This window comes from Periplaneta americana, chromosome 7, assembly GCF_040183065.1.
Source record: "Periplaneta americana isolate PAMFEO1 chromosome 7, P.americana_PAMFEO1_priV1, whole genome shotgun sequence".
Lineage (NCBI taxonomy): Eukaryota > Metazoa > Arthropoda > Insecta > Blattodea > Blattidae > Periplaneta > Periplaneta americana.
In genome coordinates, this window is record NC_091123.1 from 35,250,026 (window position 1) to 35,275,396 (window position 25,371).

At 34.2% G+C, this 25,371-nt stretch overlaps 1 protein-coding gene across 1 annotated transcript in view; it reads right to left on the bottom strand.

Moving 5' to 3' along the window:
- Positions 1–25,371, bottom strand: part of LOC138702662 (uncharacterized) — a 280,511-nt gene that overhangs the window by 235,402 nt on the left and 19,738 nt on the right. Inside the window, exon 3 of the mRNA XM_069829990.1 lies at positions 794–929. Coding sequence (XP_069686091.1) covers positions 794–929 — 136 coding nt within the window. The remainder of the gene's footprint in view (positions 1–793; positions 930–25,371) is intronic.

The following is a 25,371-nucleotide window of genomic DNA, read 5'->3' on the forward strand; positions in this document are numbered from 1 at the left end:
AGAATATTACGGCAAACCTTTACAGAAAACCTTATCCTGGAGTTATTGAAATCTTACCTACACAACAGAATCAAATTTCTTAATTTTCGGGGAGGTCTGGAAGTTGTGATATATTAAATCTTGTAATTAATTGGAGATAATAATGACTAAAACCAAAACGAAGTAATACAGTATAACGCATTTTTTATCTTTAAAAAATACTAAACCTGAGAATTTCACTATGACATCATGTTGTCACTAAACAATTAAGAAGTGTGCTTGTGCTGACCGAAGGAATCTGATTCCTGGTGTAGCTATACGTTGCTATGGAACTCTTAATGAGCTCATGTCGAAACCTTTCCTCAAACTGTGCACACTGTTACATATCTTAAAGTAAAGATATATGAAATTTAATATCTTCTGGCCACATTAATTCTAAAACTGTGATATTAAAGCTTGAATAAAAGATTGTAGATAAATTGAATACAACAACCCCAGCCTTCAGAGTAGTGCTTACTCAGCTGGCGCAAAGGCTTGAAAGCATAAACTTGCCCCGCCTATCAGGTAGCAGGCTAGAGATTCTGGATGATCGTTCAACTACTCTCTTCAAATAAGCATCGTTGTTTATTAATGGAACATTCTAAGAAATTTTTTACATCCGTACAGATAGAATGGGTATCTGATTTTTTTCATTATTTTGCTTATCTGCCGTAAAGATCTGTACTTATGAGCAATTTGAGGAATGTTGTCGTAGACTACTACAAAATACAACGTATGAATACAGACAATATTATTACCAAGCATTTTTACTCACCCACGACGGTCATGTCGCCGTGATCGGACACTGTCTGGAAAGAAGGGGCTTCAGCAGAGACCTCGCAGCGGTAGCGACCTGTACTAGACAAGTTCACCGACTTGAGGGTCACTTGACTGTCAGATGAATTGTGAATCTGCAATCAAGACAGCAACATTAAGAAGAGAGGAATGAATATTCACAATTACAAGTATAATAATTGAACTATATATACTGGGGAGATCGAGACGTAGATGGGAGAATAATATTAAAATGGATTTGAGGGAGGTGGTATATGATGATATAGAGTGGATTATCTTGCTCAGGATAGGAACCGATGGCGGGCTTATGTGAGGGCGGCAATGAACCTCCGGGTTCCTTAAAAGCTATCTGTAAGTAAGTAAGTATTTAGGCTATAATTTCCTTCTGTTACATTAACCCTTTCTCTTGTCTTTGTGCCAGGATCCTAGAACAGCTTATTGTCCCTTGGTTAATAATAATGATGCTGACTGTTACTGTCATTGTGTCGTATTTATTGTATAAGATTTTACTTTTCTTCTTCTTTTTCCATAATTTAATATGTTAGACTAATTTCTATTATTTTCAATTTATACTTATACGTTCAGCTGTTTTTTCATATCATATTCATTCTGTCACATGTTATTACATTAGATTAAGTGCATCATGATGTATAATTTTTCGTGTAGCTGTATTGGATTTTTGTTGGTGTGGAATAGAAGGCCTAATGGCTTTAACTCCACGAGAATAAGTAAATAGATAGACAGACAGACAGAGATGTAGGCAGGTGGGCGGGCGGACGGACAGATAGACAGATAAATGAATAAATAAATAAATAAATAAATAAATAAATAAATGAATGAATAAATAAATGAATGAATAAATAAATAAATGATTAAATAAATAAATGAATGAATGAATAAATTAATAAATAACTAAATAAACAAACAAATAAATAAATAAATAAATAAATAAGTGAACAAGTGAATAAATGAATAAATATATAAAAATAAATAAATGAGTGAATGAATAAATAAAGTAAGTAAGTAAATAAATAAATAAATAGATAAATAAAGTAAATAAATAAAGAAATAAACAAATAAATAAAAAAAATAGTACACGAACACTAGAGTTCCGTCCCCTTAATGAATGCAGCAGGAAATAACGTTACGCGTTAATATTTTCATTTAATTTTCAAGAAAACTCCATTTTATTTAAAAACTGCAAAGGGTTAAGTAATTCCTTAACAGTTTCTCTAATGATAAGAGCAAAAATCAGAATCGTACCGATAGTACTTACGGAGTGAAACAGTGTTAACATTTACGGGAAATTTTTGTTTCAATTTATCCATGGAATAATATGTTAATAGATTTATGGCAGGTTTAGTTTACGCTGAAATCGATACTTGTCATTCCAGTTTCATTACACCATAGCTTCATTATCGCTATATCATGACCTTATCACTCCCAAAGTGTGTTGAAACACGAAGTGGACGGAATAACTGTATTTTACATTCATACAACAAACTTCAGAGCGAGTGAAATCAAGAAACGTCACAAAATGATCTGTTTGCGTGTTTACGTTACATTACCCTCGAGTACAGCATCCATACTTGTTGCACTTTTTTGGAGGGGGGCAGGGCGCGGTAACTATATAAAAGATCTGTTGATAGAGTTCATTTGCTGAAGATTAATTCTACGAAATAACATGTATATTGCGTGCCAAGGAAGTCAATTCTCTAAAAACAAATGTTTAGAATTGAAATGTATGTTTATATTTTCGAAAGAGGAGAACAAACATTAGAAACCAAACGCTCCAGTATAAAAATCCTCAGCTTTCCTGTTGTGATCCCTAAGGTGATACACAGAACCTTAATGAAAGGACTGACTAGTGTATTTGTTATTTTTGTCTATTTACTGCGTACCTCTGTAGTATACAAAGTGGTACACTTAACTCTTTCACCTCCGATAGCGTGTGAAATATTTCAGATATACACAAACCAACAATTACAAGTTAAATTACAATGAAGGGGACATCTGATACACCTAATGTATTTTTACAAGAAATAATTTTGAAGAAATTAGCATGAATGAATATATAATAGGATGCGAAACTTACTGAGTTTCCCGTAACACATACTGGAGGCGCTAATGTAGAAACTGATCTTGCTGCCATCTGTTGGACAGTGGAGAACTTATTACATCTAGCAGCGCACCAAGTAGCGAAAAGAAAAACTAATTACTCCATGCATTTAACAGCTCACCTGGTGACGAAAATGTTAAACTATGCAGAAAATATTCCTTCCCTCCCACCCTCATCGATATTCTCAACTAACCCAATTTAAAATAAAACATTTACATTTTTATTTCTCACACATCTTCCACTGAAAATTCTTACCGGAGCCAACAGGAAGATAAAAGAGATGATCTATTTTACACTATCCAATTAAAATATAACCAAATAGAGATAGAAAATAATGTAAAAGGTTAGATAATTGGGATTGTATTCTTTGGGTATCTAGTGTACAGCGCAATGGAAAAGTCTGCAAAAACTACTTAGATAATTCAATTTATTATATTACTATTACTTTACAATACATTCAACAAGACTATTTTTACAACGTCCATAAACATCACTGTTTAACACACATTTAATATCACTTTATGTCCACTCACTAGCAAGTTTCTGGTTGCCATCTTGTCTTCTCGAGCATCTTCTGTTCGTCTCGAACGAACGCATAAATAGAGAACTCTGGGTAATCTACCCAACAAGTTCTAATGTTCATCACCCACGACGTCGGTTGCTGATCATCTTATTTGAACCCCCTTCCGTCAGATAGTGCTGACCGCAGTTTCGCATCCTATTATAATTCATCCATGATATTAGAGTCAACTTTCTTTTTTTTAATTGGGAACCAACTGTGTTTTGTATTGCAAATATTGTGTGAGCTCTGTCTAATAACAACTTACTACTTTACAGACTGTTTGAATGTCGTTTATATTCAACCACATGCCAACATGTTGCTTGCTCCTAGAGAACAATGTGTTTTTAAATGAACTAACTCGATGTTCCAAAGGTCACGTAATCAAGGGTCTGTGACACTGACTATGAAAAGATATGATGGTCGAATGAAACCTTCTCCTCGAGAAGGAAGGAAGTCTCTGCCAGAGTAATCAGAATACACATGTTTGCTGAGAGAAAGTTAAAAAAACAAGAAAATTAGCACTGTAGTTCATCCTAAAGATGTAAACAAATTCCAACAAGTGTATTGTAATTCGCTCAAAGGAAATTTAGATGGTTTGAAGAAACTGAAGCAAATTAAGACAAAAGCGAAGGCAACTCAGAGATTAGATCAGTAATAACTTGTTTTCTTCCTCTCTTTTTCTTTATATCTCATATATGTTGAACTCGTTTATTTCAGTTCTCTCAAGTGAATGTCACATGTGTTAAATTCTAGGAAGTGAAAGGTTATTGGATTTGATGTGTATAGCATTGACGTTTTGTTCAGTGTTTGTGAATCAGAAAACTACATTCGCTAACCCAGAAACATATTACTGATTTTGTTATCTGTAGTATCGACAGATAATGAAAAAAAAAAAAAAGAAAAGAGAATATAAGGGTACAGTACATCAGTTATTCATAGATTTCAAAAAGGCATATGACTCGGTTAAGAGAGAAGTTTTATATGATATTCTTATTGAATTTGGTATTCCGAAGAAACTAGTTCGATTAATTAAAATGTGTCTCAGTGAAACGTACAGCAGAGTTCGTATAGGTCAGTTTCTGTCAGATGCTTTTTCCAATTCACTGTGGGCTAAAGCAAGGAGATGCACTATCACCTTTACTTTTTAACTTTGTTCTAGAGTATGCCATTAGGAAAGTTCACAATAACAGAGAGGGTTTGCATTTGAATGGGTTACATCAGCTTCTTGTCTATGCGGATGACGTGAATATGTTAGGAGGAAATCCACAAACGATTAGGGAAATTACGGGAATTTTACTGAAAGCAAATAAAGAGATAGGTTTGGAAGTAAATCCCGAAAAGACAAAGTATATGATTATGTATCGTGACCAGAATATTGTACGAAATGGAAATTTATCTTTTGAAGAGGTGGAGAAGTTCAAATATCTTGAAGCAACAGTAACAATTATAAATGATACTCGGGAGGAAATTAAACACAGAATAAATATGGGGAATGCCTGTTATTATTCGGTTGAAAAGCTTTTATCATCCAGTCTGCTGTCAAAAAATCTGAAAGTTAGAATTGATAAAACAGTTATATTACCGGTTGTTCTTTATGGTTGTGAAACTTGGACTCTCACTTTGAGAGAGGAACATAGGTTAAGGGTGTTTGAGAATAAGGTGCTTAGAAAAATATTTGGGGCTAAGAGGGATGACGTTACAGGAGAATGGAGAACTGCACGCATTGTATTCTTCACCTGACATAATTAGGAACATTAAATCCAGACGTTTGAGATGAGCAGGGCATGTAGCACGTATGGGCGAATCCAGAAATGCATATAGAGTGTTAGTTGGGAGGCCGAAGGGAAAAAGGCCTTTAGGGAGGCCGAGACGTAGATGGGAGGATAATATTAAAATGGATTTGAGGGAGGTGGGATATGATGATAGAGAATGGATTAATCTTGCTCAGGATAGGGACCGATGGCGGGCTTATGTGAGGGCGGCAATGAACCTCCGGGTTCCTTAAAAGCCAGTAAGTAAGTAAGTAAGTAGACCTAGTCCTATTGACTGTACAGCATGAATGAGCGACTTTCTGATCAAAATGTGCTAAATATTGTTCTTTAATGCAAGTTTATTTACTTGACATTAAAAGTGTTGTTTTATATTTTAAAGATGTACAGTTCTGAAAAGCTGCTAATACATGTTAGATACTGTAAGTGGTACAGGAATATATTTATTTTATAAGATCATTAATTCCATTAATAATGTAAGTAATTAAGCTTATATGCTAAGCAGAAGTAAAACCTTTTAGTTGAACGAAAACTATGATGCATATGAAGTGTAAACATTAAACATATTTCTTTCATGACAACTTCTTCACTTCTGTTCTCATTCATATCCCTTGTAATTCATAGCACTATTAAAATTACTGCTGTAATATAAAATAGGGATATCCTGAACTAGCACCAACAGATTGCGCACGTGTACTTTGAGGGATGCGCTTTGCGTGTGCATTTGTTTTCTGGTATATAAACATTGAGAATTTACGTAGTGAATTAGTGCATTAAATACTCTTAAAACAACTCAAAATGCCATTTTTTTTTGTATTCCTATTTGTGAAAACCAGGGAAAGCCTCTTGTCTTCATTCAGGTCCTGAAATATTTTGAATACATGCTTTAAACCTTAAAAAAATTAACTAATTAAATTGCGCCTCGAAAGTGCTAGCTATTAAACAAAAATAATACTTCTAGTAAGGAACTGTTAGTTACAGTTTAATTCTGGAAGAGGGAAAAGAAAAATTAATACAATCATGTGCAACCCCGACAGCAAACTATATTAGCAAGCTATATTATATTCAATACTTCTAGGAGTCTCCGAAGTTTACGCCTGCAGTAAACTCTCGATTAACTGCGATGGTTATTATCCAGGACGATCCATAGTGAAATCCATTTTGTGAATTTTTTTTTAATGTGCTTTAGACCAATTATTAAAACCGTGTTTTTACTTCAAATTTTCAAAACCATCCTACATAGAATTCAAAACTGCATGTCCTTAACCTAGAAAACGCACGAATAATCGTGATAATACTGCGATCATACTGTATAATCTTATCAAACATTGCATTTTATGCAACTTGAGAAAAAATACGAGGAATTCAATCTCGATAATCCGTTCCCTATTAAAAAAAACACATTGGTGGCTGCATATTCTGTTTTTAGCGTTTGGTGCTTACAATACTAATGATTAAAGAGGTAATATTCACCTTCGACAAAGTTCCTAATTTTATTTATTTATTTTATTCGTACACCTCGTTCTCAGAGTTCTCGTTTAGGTTCATGAACATTCAATTTTCTCGTATCTATATTCTGTATAATGCAGATTTCCCCATTCATCTCTTAAGGCGAATCGCTCAGTATTATAAAATTTTACGCTATTATTTACGGTAAATTAAATTAAATTAAATTATAGGTTAGAAAATACCGAATTGTATTAAATTATACTAGGTTATACGAAATAATTATAAATATAATTTTGACACGCACAGAAAACCAACAAGCGGGAGAACGTAATCAACTTAGCATATGACATAATATAGCTCTAAAACAAGTTGTGCCTCATGGAACGCTCCTGCCATCTAACGGTAAGACTTCGTATAAGATATACCTACTGATATCAGTGATTACTGATACAAAAAACTGTACTGGACCGATTGCTGAGAATATATAACTATGAGAAATTCGTTAAAAAAATGTCACCGGTAACAGTAAACATAAACACAAAGACTAACAAAATATGTCAACAACGCAAATTTTACCATAGTAAACATAATCCCTTCTGCCCAAAGAAATTAAACATTACATTAAAATGTGCTGTTTCAGATGATATTGAAAAAATTATGCAGACGTGAACAATTATTAACAAAATGGACGATTTTTATGATAATTCTGTTTACAAAATTTGACTTTTCAATTTAGACTACATTTGACAATTTTGGATATTTCCATCATTACAGTAGACAGAAATGTACAGAAATGTCAACTGTAGTTTAAATTGAAGAGTCAAGTTTTGTAAAAATATATAATAAAAGTCTTCAATTTTGCTAATAATTTCTAAATTAGCAAAATTATCAACTGCATTGAAGAGTGAAATTTTGTAAAAATATAAAACAAAAATCTTCAGTTTTGCTAATAATTTCGAAATATCCAAAATGTCAACTGTAGTACAAATTGAAGAATCGAATTTTGTAAAAATATACAACAAAAATCTTCAGTTTTGCTAATAATTTGTAAATATGCAAAAATATCAAGTGTAGTCCAAATTGAGGAGTTAAATTTTGAAAAATATACTATACAAATCTTCAATTTTGCTAATAATTTGGAAATACACAAAAATGTCAACTGTAGTCTAAATTGAAGAATCATATTTTGTAAAAATATATAATAAAAATCTTAAATTTTGCTAATAATTTGTCCACGTCTGTAAGATTACATTTATAACCTTTCTTGATGACGTCATAACTCTCGAAAAACAATCTAAAATATTTCATTTCGATAAAAATGACGTGTCTAAACATCTGTCCAAAATCCCCTCATTCGAATTTAATTGCAATTATGCGTTACTTTTGAGAAACCCTGTATATGCGCTCCCATATTAAAAAGCTTCACATTCTTTAAAGTTAGGCTAGCCCGTGTATCTTCGACAAGAGATTCACTACAGGGAACTGAGAATATTTCCTCATGCTCACTTTCAAGCATCGAGTATCGCCCAACACTGCAGTCAATTTGCTGGAGTTTCACATTTCTCCTTGTGCTCTCTTCCACTTTTACTGCATTCGCTGTTCCACCCTCTTTCTCCACTTGCTTTTGCTTCTGGATTACGTCTTATTGATAAGGCAGTACATTCAGAGCTTCTATAACATGCAGCCAATTCATCAATGAACAAAGCCATGCTATGATATTACAATTTTTCTCCTTCCAATACTGCATATATGGAAGAGGACGGAACAAGAAAAGCAAGAAACTAAAAAAAAAAAGTAAAATACGAATATAAATAAGAGAATCTTTCCTGAAGGAAGGTAGAATTGTTTCTATCGAAAGGGTATAGATAGGTTCTCTAGAATATATATGTGGCGTATACGGAATATATAGACTGAAAAGTGGAAAAATATCTACAGGTTTTTTGTCTTATTTCCATATTGTTTCTTTTCCTTAGGCTCACAGCGGAAAGTAACTCTCGACCCCATCTGCTTACAATCAATAGGGCCGGTATTCTACGTTAAGAAGAGCCTATCCGGATTATTCAATTTTATTTTAACAGAAAACTTACTGTTACATACTGTGTAGCTAAAGAGTCTTATACACGCTGAACAATTTTAATAATAATAATAATAATAATAATAATAATAATAATAATAATAATAATAATAATAATAATAATAATAATAATGTTATTTTCGCTGGCCATAATAATAATAATAATAATAACAATAATAATGTTATTTTCGCTGGCCATAAGGCCTTCTTTTCCACTCAACCAGCCTTAATCAATACAATACATATTTAAATTACGAATATTTACACTACACTTAAAAGGTTCTCCAGCAATATTCTTCAGTTAAGTTTTAACGACTAGTAGACTACATATTTATTTAAATTTAGATAAACCTATAGGCTAAGGTAAAGTAGTAACTTAATTTATGAGCTAATTTAATTCAATCAATTATAATTAATTTGAGATTTGAGATAGCTAGTAAAATGATGAAAATTAATTTAATATAACCTCACTAGAACTATGTTACAGGGAGAAAAAAATATAAATCTAAACTATATTTCAATAATGAGGATATTCATGTAATTGCCATTAGAGGTTTTGTAAGTCTATTTAGAGAAATTAATGATAATAATAACAATGGACAGATGTTAGTTTCATTATATGTAATAAATATTAATCAGCAATTAATTTGTTAAGTAAGAATTTATGTAATTTTAACCTAAATGAAGTTATTGTCCAACAACCCCTTACATCACTCGGTAGCGAGTTCCAATTTCTAGCAACTGAAACTGTGTAATATGAAGGATATAAAGATCTTGTGGTAAGGGAGACAGAAAATGTTATGTTTTCGCTATAACTTAAACATGGTCGGAAAAGTACAGTCTTGAAAGACTGTAGGCAATACTTCAAGTTTCGTAGACTAATATCACAATTTATTTTGATTGGTCATTTAACGATGCTGTATCAACTACTAGGTTATTTAGCGTTGATGGAATTGGTAGGGAGTGAGATGCTATTTTGGCGAAATTAGGCCGAGAATTCACCCTAGACTGTCTGACATCCGTCTTACGGTTGGGGTAATCTTGCAAAAGCCCAAACAAGTATTCAGTCCAAGCGGGAATCGCTACAGTGCATCTCCGGATCAGCAGGAAAACGCGCTACCGCCTGAGCTACGTCATTGGCCAAATGATGAACTTTATCGTAGTCACCACCACCACTACCACCACAAGTCTCTCGGGTAAGGCCCCGTTCGGACTCCACAAGTCTTAAAACGTTTGTTAAATTTTAAAATATTTAACAGAAGGAAACCGTAGTAATTCTAAAAATCTGTATTACACTACCTGTATAAAATCTACAATCTATAAATGAAGTGAAATTGAGAGAACTTTCTGTATAGGGAAGGGGAAACCTTACTTCATTTTTGTGTGTCTTTCAAGGGAGAAATATAGAGAGTGAAATTTTCTACTTTTCTGAGATACAGCTTTCATTTTTGATACAGATAGTATATGTACCTAAGGAGAAGAATGGAGCATGTAAAATGGACAAGACGTAATAGGAAATGAAGCTGTGTTGGAAGGAGTAAGTGAAGAAGGAAGACTTACTAAAATATGTACTGAACTGTCTTGAAAATGTGTTATTGTACCATCTCACCACTACAAATATTCCGCCAGATGGCAGTAGTGTGTTATGATTAGCTGTTCTCTTGTTACCAGTTGTGCCAACTATGCTATCTTCATTGAACTCTATGGGCTAGTCAAGAAGGTATTTTTGATTCGGTTTCATTTTTATTAAAACAGTTGCATTCCATTTCAATTATCAATATATATTAAACAATCTCTGACACGTGACTAGCCATAATCTCACACAGCAGAAGCTATGGCATAACCTAAATAATGTAAAAAAGATAAATTATAGAAAACTTTCAATTAAGGATGGTGAAATAAAGGTGAATCATTTTAAAAGGTACAATATTATTCAAAGTACAATGTTGGTAAATGAAGGAAGAATTCTAGGTAGATGATAATAAACAAATGTTAAGGAGGTGATAAAAACTGTATGATAAGCAGCCATGATTGGTTGAAACACGTCGTTCCGTACCGTTTTGTTGGTCAAATGTAGTATGACGTAGTAAAAGTGTAATAGTAAACAGTAATCTCACTAAAGGTTTTGATTTATCTAGAGAAAATAAAAGTCGAGTCGGATTTAATTCACTATTACACAATTAGAAGAAATTATACTTACTTACTTACAAATGGCTTTTAAGGAACCCGAAGGTTCATTGCCGCCCTCACATAAGCCCGCCATCGGTTCCTATCCTGTGCAAGATTAATCCAGTCCCTATCATATCCCACCTCCCTCAAATCCATTTTAATATTATCCTCCCATCTACGTCTCGGCCTCCCCAAAGGTCTTTTTCCCTCAGGTCTCCCGACTAACAATCTATATGCATTCCTGGATTCGCTCATACGTGCTACATGCCCTGCCCATCGCAAACGTCTGGATTTAATGTTCCTAATTATGTCAGGTGAAGAATATAATGCGTGCAGTTCTGCGTTGTGTAACTTTCTCCATTCTCCTGTAACTTCATCCCTCTTAGCCCCAAATATTTTCCTAAGCGCCTTATTCTCAGACACTCTTAATCTATGTTCCTCTCTCAGAGTGAGAGTCCAAGTTTCACAACCATACAGAACAACCGGTAATATAACTGTTTTATAAATTCTATTCTGACTTCCAGATTTTTTGACAGCAGACTAGATGATAAAAGCTTCTCAAGCGAATAATAACACGCATTTCCCATATTTATTCTGTGTTTAATTTCCTCCAGAGTGTCATTTATATTTGTTACTGTTGCTCCAAGATATTTTAATTTTTCCACCTCTTCGAAGGATAAATCTCCAATTTTTATATTTCAATTTCCTACAATATTCTGCTAATGAGACATAATCATATACTTAGTGTTTTTTGGGGATTTACTTCCAACCATGTCGTTTTACTTCCTTCAAGTAAAATTTCAGTGTTTTCCCTAATCGTTTGTGGATTTTCTCCTAACATATTCACGTCCATCCGCATAGACAAGAAGCTGATGTAACCCGTGCAATTCCAAACCCTGCCTGTTATCCTGAACTTTCCTAATGGCATATACTAAAGCGAAGTTTAAAAGTAAAGGTGATAGTGCATCTCCCTGCTTTAGCCCGCAGTGAATTGGAAAAGCATCAGATAGAAACTGACCTATACAGACTTTGCTGTATGTTTCACTGAGACACATTTTAATTAATCGAACTAGTTTCTTGGGAATACCAAATTCAATAAGAATATCATATAATACTTCCCTCATAACCGAGTCATATGCCTTTTTGAAATCTATGAATAACTGATGTACTGTACCCTTATACTCCCATTTTTTTCTCCATTATCTGTCGAATACAAAAAATCTGATCAATAGTCGATCTATTACGCCTAAAACCATACTGATGATCCCCAATAATTTCATCTACGTACGGAGTTAATCTTCTCAAAAGAATATTGTACGGAGTTAATCTTCTCAAAAGAATATTGGACAAAATTTTGTACGACGTCAACAAAAGTGATATTCCTCGAAAGTTACCACAGTTGGTTTTGTCCCCCTTCTTAAAAATAGGTACAATTATGGACTCCTTCCATTGTTCTGGTACAATTTCCTTTTCCCAAATAGCAAGTACAAGTTTATAAATTTCGCTATATAATGCACTTCCACCCTCTTGTATTAATTCTGCTGGAATTTGATCGATACCTGGAGACTTGTACTTTTTGAAATTTTCTATCGCAATTTCGAAGAAGAAATTATATGAATATTAAAAGAATAAAAGTACTCTAATACAATAAAATATTAATTGACCTACTAGAATTCTATTTCAGTAATGTTAGCTTCACCAATATGTTCGAACGGAGCCGACATTTTCAGTTGACTATCTATGCGGTAAACAAATGACGATCGCAAAGCATATTGTATAGCACAGTGAATAATTTGCAGTTTGAAATGTTGGCAAACAAAGAAACAGAAGCAGGAAGATGATAAAGATAGAAGAAAGTATACAAAGATTAGAAGAAATAAAGTACTCTAATGCGATAAAATAGGTATTAATTGACTTACTAAAATTCTATTTCACTAATGTTAGCTTCACCAAAACGTTTTAATGGAGCCTGCATTTTTAGTTGACTATCTATGCGGAAAACAAATGACGATCGCAAAGCATATTGTATAGCACCGTGAAGAATTTGCAGTTTGAAATGTTGGCAAACAAACAAATGGTAGGGAGATGATAAAAACAGAAGAAAGTAAGTTATACGAAAATTAGAAGAAATAAAGTACTCTAATACAATAAAATAGGTATTAATTGACTTACTAAAATTCTGTTTCACTAATGTTAGTTTCACCAAAATGTTTTAACGGAGCCGGCATTTTTAGTTGACTATCTATGCGGGAAAAAAAATGACGATCGCAAAGCACGTTTTATAGCACCGTGAAGAATTTGCAGTTTGAAATGTTGGCAAAAAAAACAAATGCTAGGGATGTTATAAAAACAAACAAATGCTAGGGAAGTGATAATATAAACAAATGCTAGGGAAGTGATAAAATTGTAGCGATAAATAGCCATGATTTGCTGAAATACATTTCTTCGTACCGTTTTATTGTTGAAAAGTAGTATATTGCAATTAGGGTTTTTCTCGGTGTTCTCCCGTTTTTCCCCATATTAGGCATTTACATCATTCCGTCACCATTTCTCCATTTCGTCGTCATTCCATAGCATTCCCCGATCTCCGGCTGGCGACGCACGGAGAGGGCTGGTCTAGGGACGAGAGGAGTTGCCTGCTCGATACTTGGGTATGCAGCGAACCTTAGTGTAGTCAACCGGTGTGGATTTGGGAATGCGCCTGGCTTGAGGCTTAGCGCAATAGATATTAACAGGTCGCTGTGCTGGGCCGTAGTGCCCCCTCCCATAAATTCAATTCAATTCAATTCAGTATGACGTAGTAAAAGTGTAATGGCATAAAAATTAACCCAAAGACAAACAATCACAGATTTTTTTTTTATTTTACTTCGTTATTTAACGACGCTGTATCAACTAAGAGGTTATTTACCGTCGATGGAATTGATGATAGCGAGATGATATTTGGCGAGATGAGGCCGAGGATTAACCATAGATTACGTGACATTTGCCTTTGGGGAAAACTTCGGAAAAAACCCAACTATGTAATCAGCCCAAGCGTGAATCGAACCTGCGCCCGAGAGCAACTCCGGATCGGCAGGCAAGCGCCTTACCCGTCTAAGCTACGTCGGTGGCTCCACACAGGAATGATGCTGGCACAGTCTAGTACTGTCCAAATTTCACGAGAGGATCTTTGCGAGGGGAGTATGGTCCTTGCGGGGTAAGAGGAGAGAGTAAGCCAGTAACTCAGCGTTCTTGAAGGAGCAGGTGGATGGGGGTGATGTCATTGGTCGGCTGGTACAAACACGGCTCAGTCAATGGCCGGCCGGTACCGTGCCGGGGATGGGTTATAAGAGTGGGGGAAAAACTCAAATTCCTTGCTCGGATCTTCTCGTGAAATGCGGGCTGTATATACAGTTGCGAAGCTCAATATGTAGTAAATATGCAAACATTAGATAGTTGCTCACCACTAGGATTGCTAATATCGCCTCATTACAGGTAATGCAAAATAGTACTGTCACAGTCTATTGTTTCTAGCACCCTCAAAACTCAAGCTTCGTGACTGTAACTTATATAATAGACTGTGATGCTGTGCTTGTATGTTATACGAGTTTGTTACAATCGTTGAAATCCTGAGCGTATTGAAAATCCAACAGCGCAATATTTCCTGAACCTTCTATAATAGAAAAATGCTCGTAATTAAATATCACTATTATCAAAGGAAGTAGTTTTCGCATAAATACGTAAGTTAATGACATAATTACGACTGGATATAGTACAGAGTCCTAAACTGTTAACGTTCGTATTATATCTCCTGTCTTGTTTGATTTTTACCGAGTGACAATTTGATAGTGCCATCAATTCATATTACGTAACGACATACAACGAGTGACCTGAGATGAAGATAAAGAAATCTTCCGTGACTGTAGGCTAGGTAATTAACCGTTTGTGTCTACAAACCATCCCTCCTCAAGTTCCAGGAGGAAGAGGGCTGGTGTACAAGTTGGGCACTGCGACATGAAATATCTCCCCGCCCCCTCTATGCACACACAATATCTGGCCACCATAAACCATCGCGGCTGAATCCCCGAGGGGCCGGTGGAGGCGCCGCGTGTTCGAAATGGCGCGCGAAACCCCCACAGACTCGCCGCAATATCATGCCTGCCTGCGGTTTAGCGAGAAGAAAACTAACTCACCCTCAAGTTGCAGAGATTGCCGGAGAAACTACCCCCGTAAAATGCTGTCTTAGAATGATTGCTCCCCTCCTCCAGTTCCCGTAAAAGTGTTTTAGTTTAAAACTCCTGTTTTATAAAGGAAAATTTAAGGGGTTAAAATAATAGGGTTGTGTAATTATTGTGAGATAAGATGTATTCAAATAACGGTCCTATTTTACTCCAGGGTTTACACTTACGATAATTTACGTTTTGAGGAAGGGGAATATATGTAGGTGGGTGAATGGCCTGGGGGCAAAAAAAAATGCTCTTGCCTCGTTCATTGTGCGACACTTAAAATGAAGCTTTGAGTTTAAACTTAAAACGCACAATAAGACACAGAGAATAATAAAGCAGCTCTTAGTTCATTTCAGCTAGCGAAAAGACTTGCAGCGTGTGATAAAACCTGCTTAATTATGTGCGAAAAATCTCGTGTCCTTGTTCAAATTTAGCGACTGAAATTTCACACTGTTAATTAAACTTCGTGAAGCTTCGGAATATAGAAGATTTTCTTTATGTAAATGATATTTGTTACTCTAATCCTAACCTCTGGAGGTCTATAATAACGAACATATAAGAGTGCAATCAACATACTGTACATAGATTCAACTTAGAGATTAATAATAATTATTGATTAAAATTTGTTACTTATAATGAAACTAACATCTGTCCAGTCTTATTATTACCATTAATTTCTCTAAATAGAATACAAAACCTCTAATGGCAAAATCTCATTATATTAATATTCTCATTATAATATATTTTAGATTTATCTTTTGCTCTCTATAACATAGTTCTAATAAACTTCTATTACATTATTTCTCATCATTTTGACCAACTGGCTATTTCAACTTGAAGAGTCCACTGCAAGAATGATGGATGTCATTTTCTTGTCGAAAATGAACCAAGAATGTCAATGCATAGCTTAAGATATATATGGCATTAACACTGATAGTCATTGTCCAGTAATGATCGGAAAATCACAGTTAAGCTTTGAGCGCTAAGCATTTCAAACTTTCAATTGCTTCTCCTGAAAAATGTATTCCAAATGACATCCATCATTCTTGCAGTGGACTCTTCACTTAATTAGTTCTTTACATATTGGATAGAGACTGAACTGAATTGCATTAGCTCATAAATTATTACTTTTTATTATAAGTTTTATCTCAATTTAAATAAACATTTACTAATTAAAACTTAACTGAAGAATATTGCCGGAGACTCTTTTAAGTGTATTGTAAATATTCATAATTGAAATATGTATGTAACTATTGTATTGATTAAGGCTGGTTGAGTGGAAGAGAAGGCCTTATGGCAGTCTTGCGATAGTGACTAGTAATTTCGAGCTAGGGCTCTTTTATGCCCGCTGCGCGCGCGCGGAGCTCTTTTACCTGTAAACATTGCTAAAGGATGTACAGATCTTAGAACACAGCGCATCATGACGGAACGGAAGCGCTTAAAGCTTTCAAGGAAGAGTGGAAGATACAATATTTATGCTTCGAACATGGTGATGAAGTCCAGTGTTTGTTGTGTAAAAAAAATATCATTTGCAAAAAAAGCAACATAAAACGGCATTATGAGACGTAACATGAAAAAAATATATATAGGTATTATTCAGGAGAAGAGAGAAATAAATTGATTTCGGAATTGACATCGAAGGTAAATTAATTTACATTTGGGCCAGTAGATTTATCTAGATTCCATTTATTTATTTATTTTAAATGTATTGTTGATGTTTTATTTGTTGTTTGTTTCTGGATATTTACTTTTAATAGAGTACGTGTTTTTTTTTAATTTAGAAATAATATTTTATCTTTGATTGCACTTTAACTTACACTATTACTAAGCTCAAAAAGCTAATTCACTTTTATTCCAATAACTATTTTCAAGATTTTGAGCAAATATGAACTAAACATTTTGAAAACTTTGATGCAAGGAGCTTTTTTAGTAACGTCAATATAAAATATACTTAAAAATATAATTTCAAAACTATTAGACCTAATTGCACAAAATTTTGTACAGATGATATTACTGGGTATTATAGATCTGTTTACATAGTTCAAATTTCACAAATTTTGGCCGAAAATTGTGGAAGTTTTAAAAATCATACATATCCCCTTAAATGATTGACTCCAAAAATTACGATGGCTCTCAATATCTTAATTTAATCAATTTGTTTTTTCGTGTTACGTGCATATCACAAATCACTCTAAGAAAACTCATTACATAATCACGACTGGAGAGTAAGGACTACATTTTCACAATCACACAATCAATATACTCTATTTCAATCAATATTGTCATTATTATTTTTTTCAACAAATACTCAAAAGTACTTAGAGATCACACACGTCGAGCAGGTAGACCCTATTAGTTTCTCCTAACCAATGAAGTGAAGTATTACATAATAAATAATTGCTTTTAAGAAGAAAATGGTTTACATACGAATAACTTCTCCTATTTCTCTTTTTGTTCCTAAAAAACCCCTTCCCTTTGCGATTTGTTTATATATGTACATGTATATTAAACAACTGAATAATTAGCCCTTACATAGCCAGAAATTTAGTAACGCATGTTATTTTAATAATTGCTGCCTTTATTCGCTGCAAGTGCATGTACATCCCTGTGTCTACGTTACGACGCTATTGGATGCGCTATGCGCTCGTGATCAAGGTCGAGCTCTTCTACCATAATTGGGAGCTAATATCCTCTCATCTCTGCCTTATGGCCTTAACTCTGCCAGCGAAAATAAAACATTCTATTCTATTCTATACTTCCGAACTGCACTTGTATTTATTGTCCCGTTTGACATGTTTGCACAAAATCACATATAGAAGCTCAGTTCTTAAAGATAATCTAATTCTGATAGACTGACTCAACAGGCATGGAAGCGATGATCTTCAGTGACACACGCATGTTTGCATTTTATGTAGCAATAAATACTAAATAGGCTACTAAATTATAGTGATTCGTTTAATCCCCTGCCTGTTTTACTGTAATAATTCCGTAAGCATCAGTAGCGTGGCCATCTTTATTGGAAGTGCGTGTACATGCTTTATTATCTTGCTCGAGATAGCTGCAGGTGAGGATGAGAGCCGCTTTACGAGGACGTAGAGATCGAGAAGTGAGATGCAGACATGCAGAACTTCTTTAATGCGTAACACTTCCTTACTCCCCAGCCCGGCGACATAAACAACGACAGGTTGCCTAGCAACGCGCCTCCCGGACCGAAGTCACTTGTCTTTGCAATACGGTCATAAAGCGTGAGGGGTTCTTGCGACTCTGATTTCCCTGTCTGCCTGCGCTAACTTCGCCACTGACCTGTTCTAGCGTTGTCAGGCGAGGCGTTCTCAACAAAGGCTTATTGTACGGTTCCTAGTTCTGCTCCCCATTCCATACCCCGCCATGATCCTAATGGTATAATAATTAAGCATGGGCATTTTTAGGTTTATATGAAAAATATGACAAATTTATCACATGTCCCCGCATCCTTCAGAAACTCTTTAATCAGAACATAAATTTTATACACAAATTCCTCCATTGCTTCTACTTCTACTGACAAAGTTTTGTTTATTTAGCTCAGGAGTTTAATACTACTATTACACATTTAATCGTACTACGTAATACTACTTTTGACCAATAAAACGATACAAAAGAACCTCTTTCAACCAATCATGGCTCCTTATCGCATGAGTTTATTGCTTCCCTAGCATTTGTTTACTTTTATCGCTTCCCTAGCATTTGTTTGTTTGTGCGAGATCGTGCGTATTTGTTGCTTTCCGCACAAAACCAATACGCGGTAAGTGTGAAATACCACATTCAGTATTCCCAACTTAACACACATAACAATTTCCCTCTTCTTACCGCTTAAGCGCGACATTCATTTTACTGCTTTAGGCTTTTAGCATATTATTTTTAGAGACGTTTAACATAGTAATAATTATAAATTGGAAACTTACTACTGCAATTTCACCCAAATTGCACTGTTAATTATTGCTTTTAAATATTTGCAAAAATTAAGTAAACTCTACTACTCCACAAAAGTTATTGCATTCCTGATGCAAATAACATTAAGGAAGCCGTGAAAAAATCAACAAGATTCCAGATGCCGATGTTATTACTGCAATATGTTATATAAATAATATTGTTAAAATATTAAAATGAAAAATAAATCATTACATAACCTTACCGTTTGTTTTAAGTTCGCATTTGTAGACTGGGGAAAAAAAGACAGACATATATCACGGCCTGCTGGAGTATAGTAAACACGTAAAACATTTTATAGCAACAATGTTGAAGAAAGATATTTTGGTTCTCCGAAGTTGCCGTCATTAAACAGAAACCGAGATGGAGATTTCATTGCAACTAATTAGAAATTCGTCTTTCAGGTATGTAATAAACGATCTTCGCACAAAATAATGTACGATACACGAGCGGTATGTTTGTTTTCATGTTCTCGGAAATTAAAAAAGCTCAACTACGTTTCGCTTTTTCAATCTTTTCCTCGAACATGAAAACGTCAACATACCGCTCTTGTAACGCATATTACTATTTTATCACTACCCTAGCATTTGTTTCTTTGTTTGCCAACATTTCAAACTGCACATTCTTTACGGTACTATAAAACATGCTTTGCGATCGTAATTTCTTTACCGCATAGACAGTCGACTGAAAATGGCGGCTCCGTTCAAACATTTTGGTGAAGCTAACATTAGTGAAATAGAATTTCAGTAAGTCAATATTTTATTGTATTAGAGTATTTCATTTCTTCTAATCTTTATATACTTTCTTCTAATCGTGTAATAATCAATTAAATCCCACTCGAGTTTTGATTTTCTCTAGAAAAATCAAAACCTATAGTGAGATTATTGTGGAAAAAATTTAGGAGGGAAAATGTATGTAGCGAATGACTAAGTAAAGTGTGCGAATGGAAGATTTTTAATCGCAAACAAAAGTGTATCTATAAGCTGGACCACTATTCTGAAACACAGGGTTCGAGCTTTTTGTGTGTTGCTTGATATTCACAAACCTAATGAAATTTGAAGCCGCCAAGTAACCATATTGTTATTTAATGGAAGCATACGTGTATTCCACACCCAACATATCTACTGTTCGTTTTGAAATTAACTCTGAGTGAAGTTGAATCACGGTTCGTCCGTGGATCGATTCCAGCTTATGAGAATGCTTGCGTGCTAGACTGGAAGCACGTAGCTGTCGCTTATAATGAAAAGGAATGGCCCCTCCTAGATTGAGGGTGAAGGGCTCTTATTCGAAAGGAAACTGAGATCAAGTAACAGGTGACCAGACACTGGCGAGTGGGTTACAAGAGCTTGCATGTGCATTATATGAAGCAGTCATAAACGCCGACCGTTCCGTCTACGTCACAGTACGAACACGTCACAATGCTAAAACCAACACACAGACGATAAAACAGTACAGGTCTTTGCAAGAAGAGGGACTGCGGAAATGAATGCTAAGAGCGAAAGAAGGGGGAATACCCTCCAAGGAAAGCAATTTCCTGCAGACGTAAATTTAATTTAGTGTGGTGAAATATTGATTCTAGTCTATCTATAAATTATTTATTATTATTATTATTATTATTATTATTATTATTATTATTATTATTATTATTATTATTATTATTTACTAGCCGTACTCGTGCGCTCCGCTGCACCCGTTAGAAATAAATATAAAGTAATTACATAATTAAAATAGGACATTTGATCCAGGGAATATTCGTGTTTGATAGAAGGATAAATCGTTTAATATGTTACTTAATTTAAATTGCATCCAAATAATTAAAATGCGATCATTTTGGTCCAGAGGCACTCATTTGGTGCAATGACAATTCCTTTAACCTGTTTCTTAATTTTTATTACATGCAACCATAGTGTAATGAAGATTGACATCATTTAGATTTAATGTGTATATTTTATTTTACTTGTTATAGGTTTCCATTGAATTATGGTAATAACTTAATTTTAACCCTTGTTTTCTACGTATTCAGTAAATGGTGCTTGGCCCACTATGGTTGTGAACCCTTCAAATAACAAATTATATTATATAATATTACATATTATATTATATTCAACATTCAACATTTAATTTTTAAGGTGACATGTATTTATCTAGCCTGACGAGTTTACTTCCTTGGTTTGAATTGTAAATTATTTAAAAATAGCGTGTAAGAGGGCCTTAGACTAGAAATGTTTAGTTTAAATGTAGTTCTGTTTATAAGTATGCATAAGAATGCAATTATTTGACTTATTTGAACTGTTGTATCAGTGAAGCGAGGTGAGTCAGTGAAGTTATGGTTTTACAGTGCAGTGAACAGTTCCGATCAGTGATAATTTATAGCGTCAATGAAATGTGTTCTATAGTGTCAGTGACATGTGTTACAGAGTGTCAGTGAAATGTGTGCTAAAGTGTCAGTGAAATGCGTCATAGTGCCACTACAGGGAATGAGATGAGAGTAAAGTGAAAGACTATTGAAACTTATGTAGGACCTATAAGTTACATAATTATGTAGGTTGTGTTGTAAAATTAGGTGTTTTATTTTATGTTTTATTATTATTGTGTTAAATTGTATTGTGTATTCTTATTGTATTGTGTATAAAATTGTATATGTGTTGTAAATTGTATTATGTATTGTAAATTTTATTGTGTATAGCTTATCATTTTAACTGTGTATTGTTAATATTGTATATACCACTGCCACCGGGTGCTTGCCCACTTGCAGTGTAAATAAATACATACATACATACATATTATATTATATTATATTATATTATATTATATTATATTATATTATATTATATTATATATTACATTATATTACATTATATTATATTATATTATATTATATTATATTATACTATATTATATTATATCATAAGTTGCTGTAATAACATTATAGCATTATGTCCATCTAGAGAAACTACACTTTCCAATGGTGAAATAATAATTAATTATACAAATCGGTTAATTTAGCTTCCGATATTACTTCATACAAACACAGAAACATTCTCTGTAGGCTATCTTTCATAGCTTTCGATTGTTGCTGTCCAAGGCCCCTTATAGACGAAGTCAATTGTTTTTTAATTCATTACACGGCCTTAGATGGCAGTTATTTTAATTTTAAATCTTATTTATCTCATTAAATATCAGTCCTATCAAAATTTTTCAAGGAATAAACCTTATCGCAAATTATTTTTAAAGAAACTTTTGTTATGTAACATTTGTCACAAAAATCAATAATAAGCGAGATATTTCGTTTTATTTAATTCGGGCCCCCTTATAACCCCCCTTTTAAATAATGTATTTTGAATTCCATATAGCCTAAACTCTAAGTTACAATGAACTTAATTTATATTCCAATTTTCATCGAAATCCGTTCAGCCATTATCGAGTGAAAAGGTAACAAACATACAGACAGACAGACGTGCAAACAAAAATTTCAAAAAAGCGATTTTCGGTTTCAGGGTGGTTAATTATATATGTTAGGACCAATTATTTTTGGAAAATCGAAAATTACCGGAAATATTTCGGCTACAGATTTATTATTAGTATAGATAACAGTAGATGGCATTATATTTAAATTAACACATTTTATTATGCCATTTGTCGCTATGCTTTTATTCATTCGTTAGTTTTCTGCCCAAGGGGATACTTCACTGTAAACCCAGCATTCTTCAATTTTCGCTCTTTTCTGCCTTCCTCTTCTTCTCCGCATACTCTCCATATATCTTAATGCTATTATCTGATATCTTCTCCTGTTCCGTACGTTTTCCCTGTTCACCATCCCTTCCACTACATCCTTCATTAGTCAGTTTTTTCCTAGCTATTGACCCAGCCAATTTGGATCACAGTGAATTTGGTGTGAATTTTTTTCAGGCAGTGTGGTTCCCTACATCTCATGTGGACAGTGAGAGGGGCTTTTCTGCGTACATGGAAATACTCATTGACTGTAGCACAAATATTTGTCCAGACAATGTAGAAACCATGTTCAGTGTATATTTTGGTGATTGCTGATATGTGATATTATGTGTAAGCAAAAGAAAAAACTAACAAAAAGTTTTGTATTAAACACAACATGGTACATTTAATTGACAACTTATTTCATGAAATACGAAATAATAATAAAAGTACTCCTCTGATTGAGGTTCTGGTTGATAAGTACACCTATTATCAGGCAGTACATCTCACTTGATTATATGTGTCAGGGGAAGAACAATTGTTTGTATGCATCTGAAGTCTGATTAGTGTAATATGTAGCTATTCGGCGATGTATGCAATGGAGGAGGAAAGTAACTTTCCACCCTACCCAATTATCTCCTGGCCTAGTTGCCTCATAAGTAGTGCCTTCTTGGTATCACTTGTGAGGTTCAGATCTGTCTTCGTACAGTTGACTAAAGAACATAATGACAAGTTTAACACCGAAATCACCCATTTTATTTAATAAAATAATACGGTCCTTATAAATGAGTAAATTATTGCTTTAACCTTCATGTTGAATATATTAGTTTTTTTCAACAGTAATCTCACTAGAGGTTTTGATTTATCTAGAGAAAATCAAAACTCGAGTGTTGGTCACTGATTGAGATGAAACTGCCTACCGAAGGATGCACTGAAAGTAATGGTGAACAGGAGAAGATATACGACATTAATATATACGACATTAAGATACATGGATCATATGCGGAGACTAAGAGAAATACAGAAAATAGGGAAAATTAGAGAATGTTGGGTTTGCAGTGAAAGATCTGCCCTTGGGCACAACACTCTATGTGTATATATATAAACATATATCTCAATAGAAGATATTTCAACACAATTTGTGAACCTGCCTGAAGAGCAGGCTTCAAATATGTATCAGTCTAGGGAAAGGGATTTGGAGTATTATAAAGAATGGTGAAACGTAGTATAGATATTTGTAGCTCAGCGACTGTCAAGTGAGCTGCGTCACAGAGCATGGACGAGTACAGTCCACTTCATACATACTTACACGCAATGTGCTGTAAACGTATTTCAGAATAAACATATGGAATAGTTTAATGACATATAGTGGCCTACATACATAATCTGCATCTCATTTTGAACTACATGTGTTTTTTCTTGCCAACGCACAAGACACCAATAAACAACATTACAAATATACATAATTAAATATCAATCTCTGCATCCTCGCGTGGAAATGTTGATGGTTGATAGACAGTTCTCTTCTGCATGGAACTCGCCTCTGAATATGTGTGTTTTTCTGTCAGGACCGTGTTAAATTAAATATCCTTATTTACAATATCATGAAATATGACAATATGTATACAACGTACAGTATACTATAGTATTTACAATATATACAATATATTACAATATTTACATACAGTATCATTAAATGTTGAACAAAATGTAGAACCAAACGACATGGCATTTTCAATTAATGATATGTTTTGGTGATGAAACAATTATTCCTGCTGTGCCTTGTTATAATAAATTGTAAATGTCGTTTTCAAATTTTCAAAAGACAACTTTGCTCTGTTGCAAGGAAGAACATTTTTTAACATGGAAACACTCCGCTCTACATCTGAAGAAACAATTGGAGAGTACTTGAAACGAGATACGCCAATTAAATTCATATGTTGAATGAATGACGTCATTGGGATACTACTTTGTTAGTACATCTGAAATCCGACTAAGAATAGTGTACCCATCATTTTTAATCAAACCTCTGTTCATTTTTTCACCAACACGTTTTCCTACTTCACCTTCTACTGCACTCAGTTTATTTACAATAGTACTCATAATATTTATTTGCTCAACTAGTTCTACTCCTGACTTTTCTAATTGAATAATGGCATCCGGTAAATATCCAAAATTTGATTTAATATCCATGACTTCTTTCTCGATTGTTCTATCATTTAGCAGTTCCTGGCATATTTGAATCGCAGCGGCATCATCGGGATCGAAAGACTGGACCACTTTCTTTACAGATTGGAGGTGATGTGCGTAATAATTGCAAGCTTCTAACCATGAACTACTCTGAACTGCAAACCTGCACGTTGAGGTTCTTATGAGACAACTGTCCCGTTCACCTGTTGTTGACCTGCAGAGAGCTCCGAGTATGGCAAGGAGGGGAGGACTTGGTATAAAGGGTTGTAAACAAATGGCTGTGTAGATGCCAATACTAGCTTTTATTGCTCCAAATTCCGTTCCCTATATATCACATTTTTGTA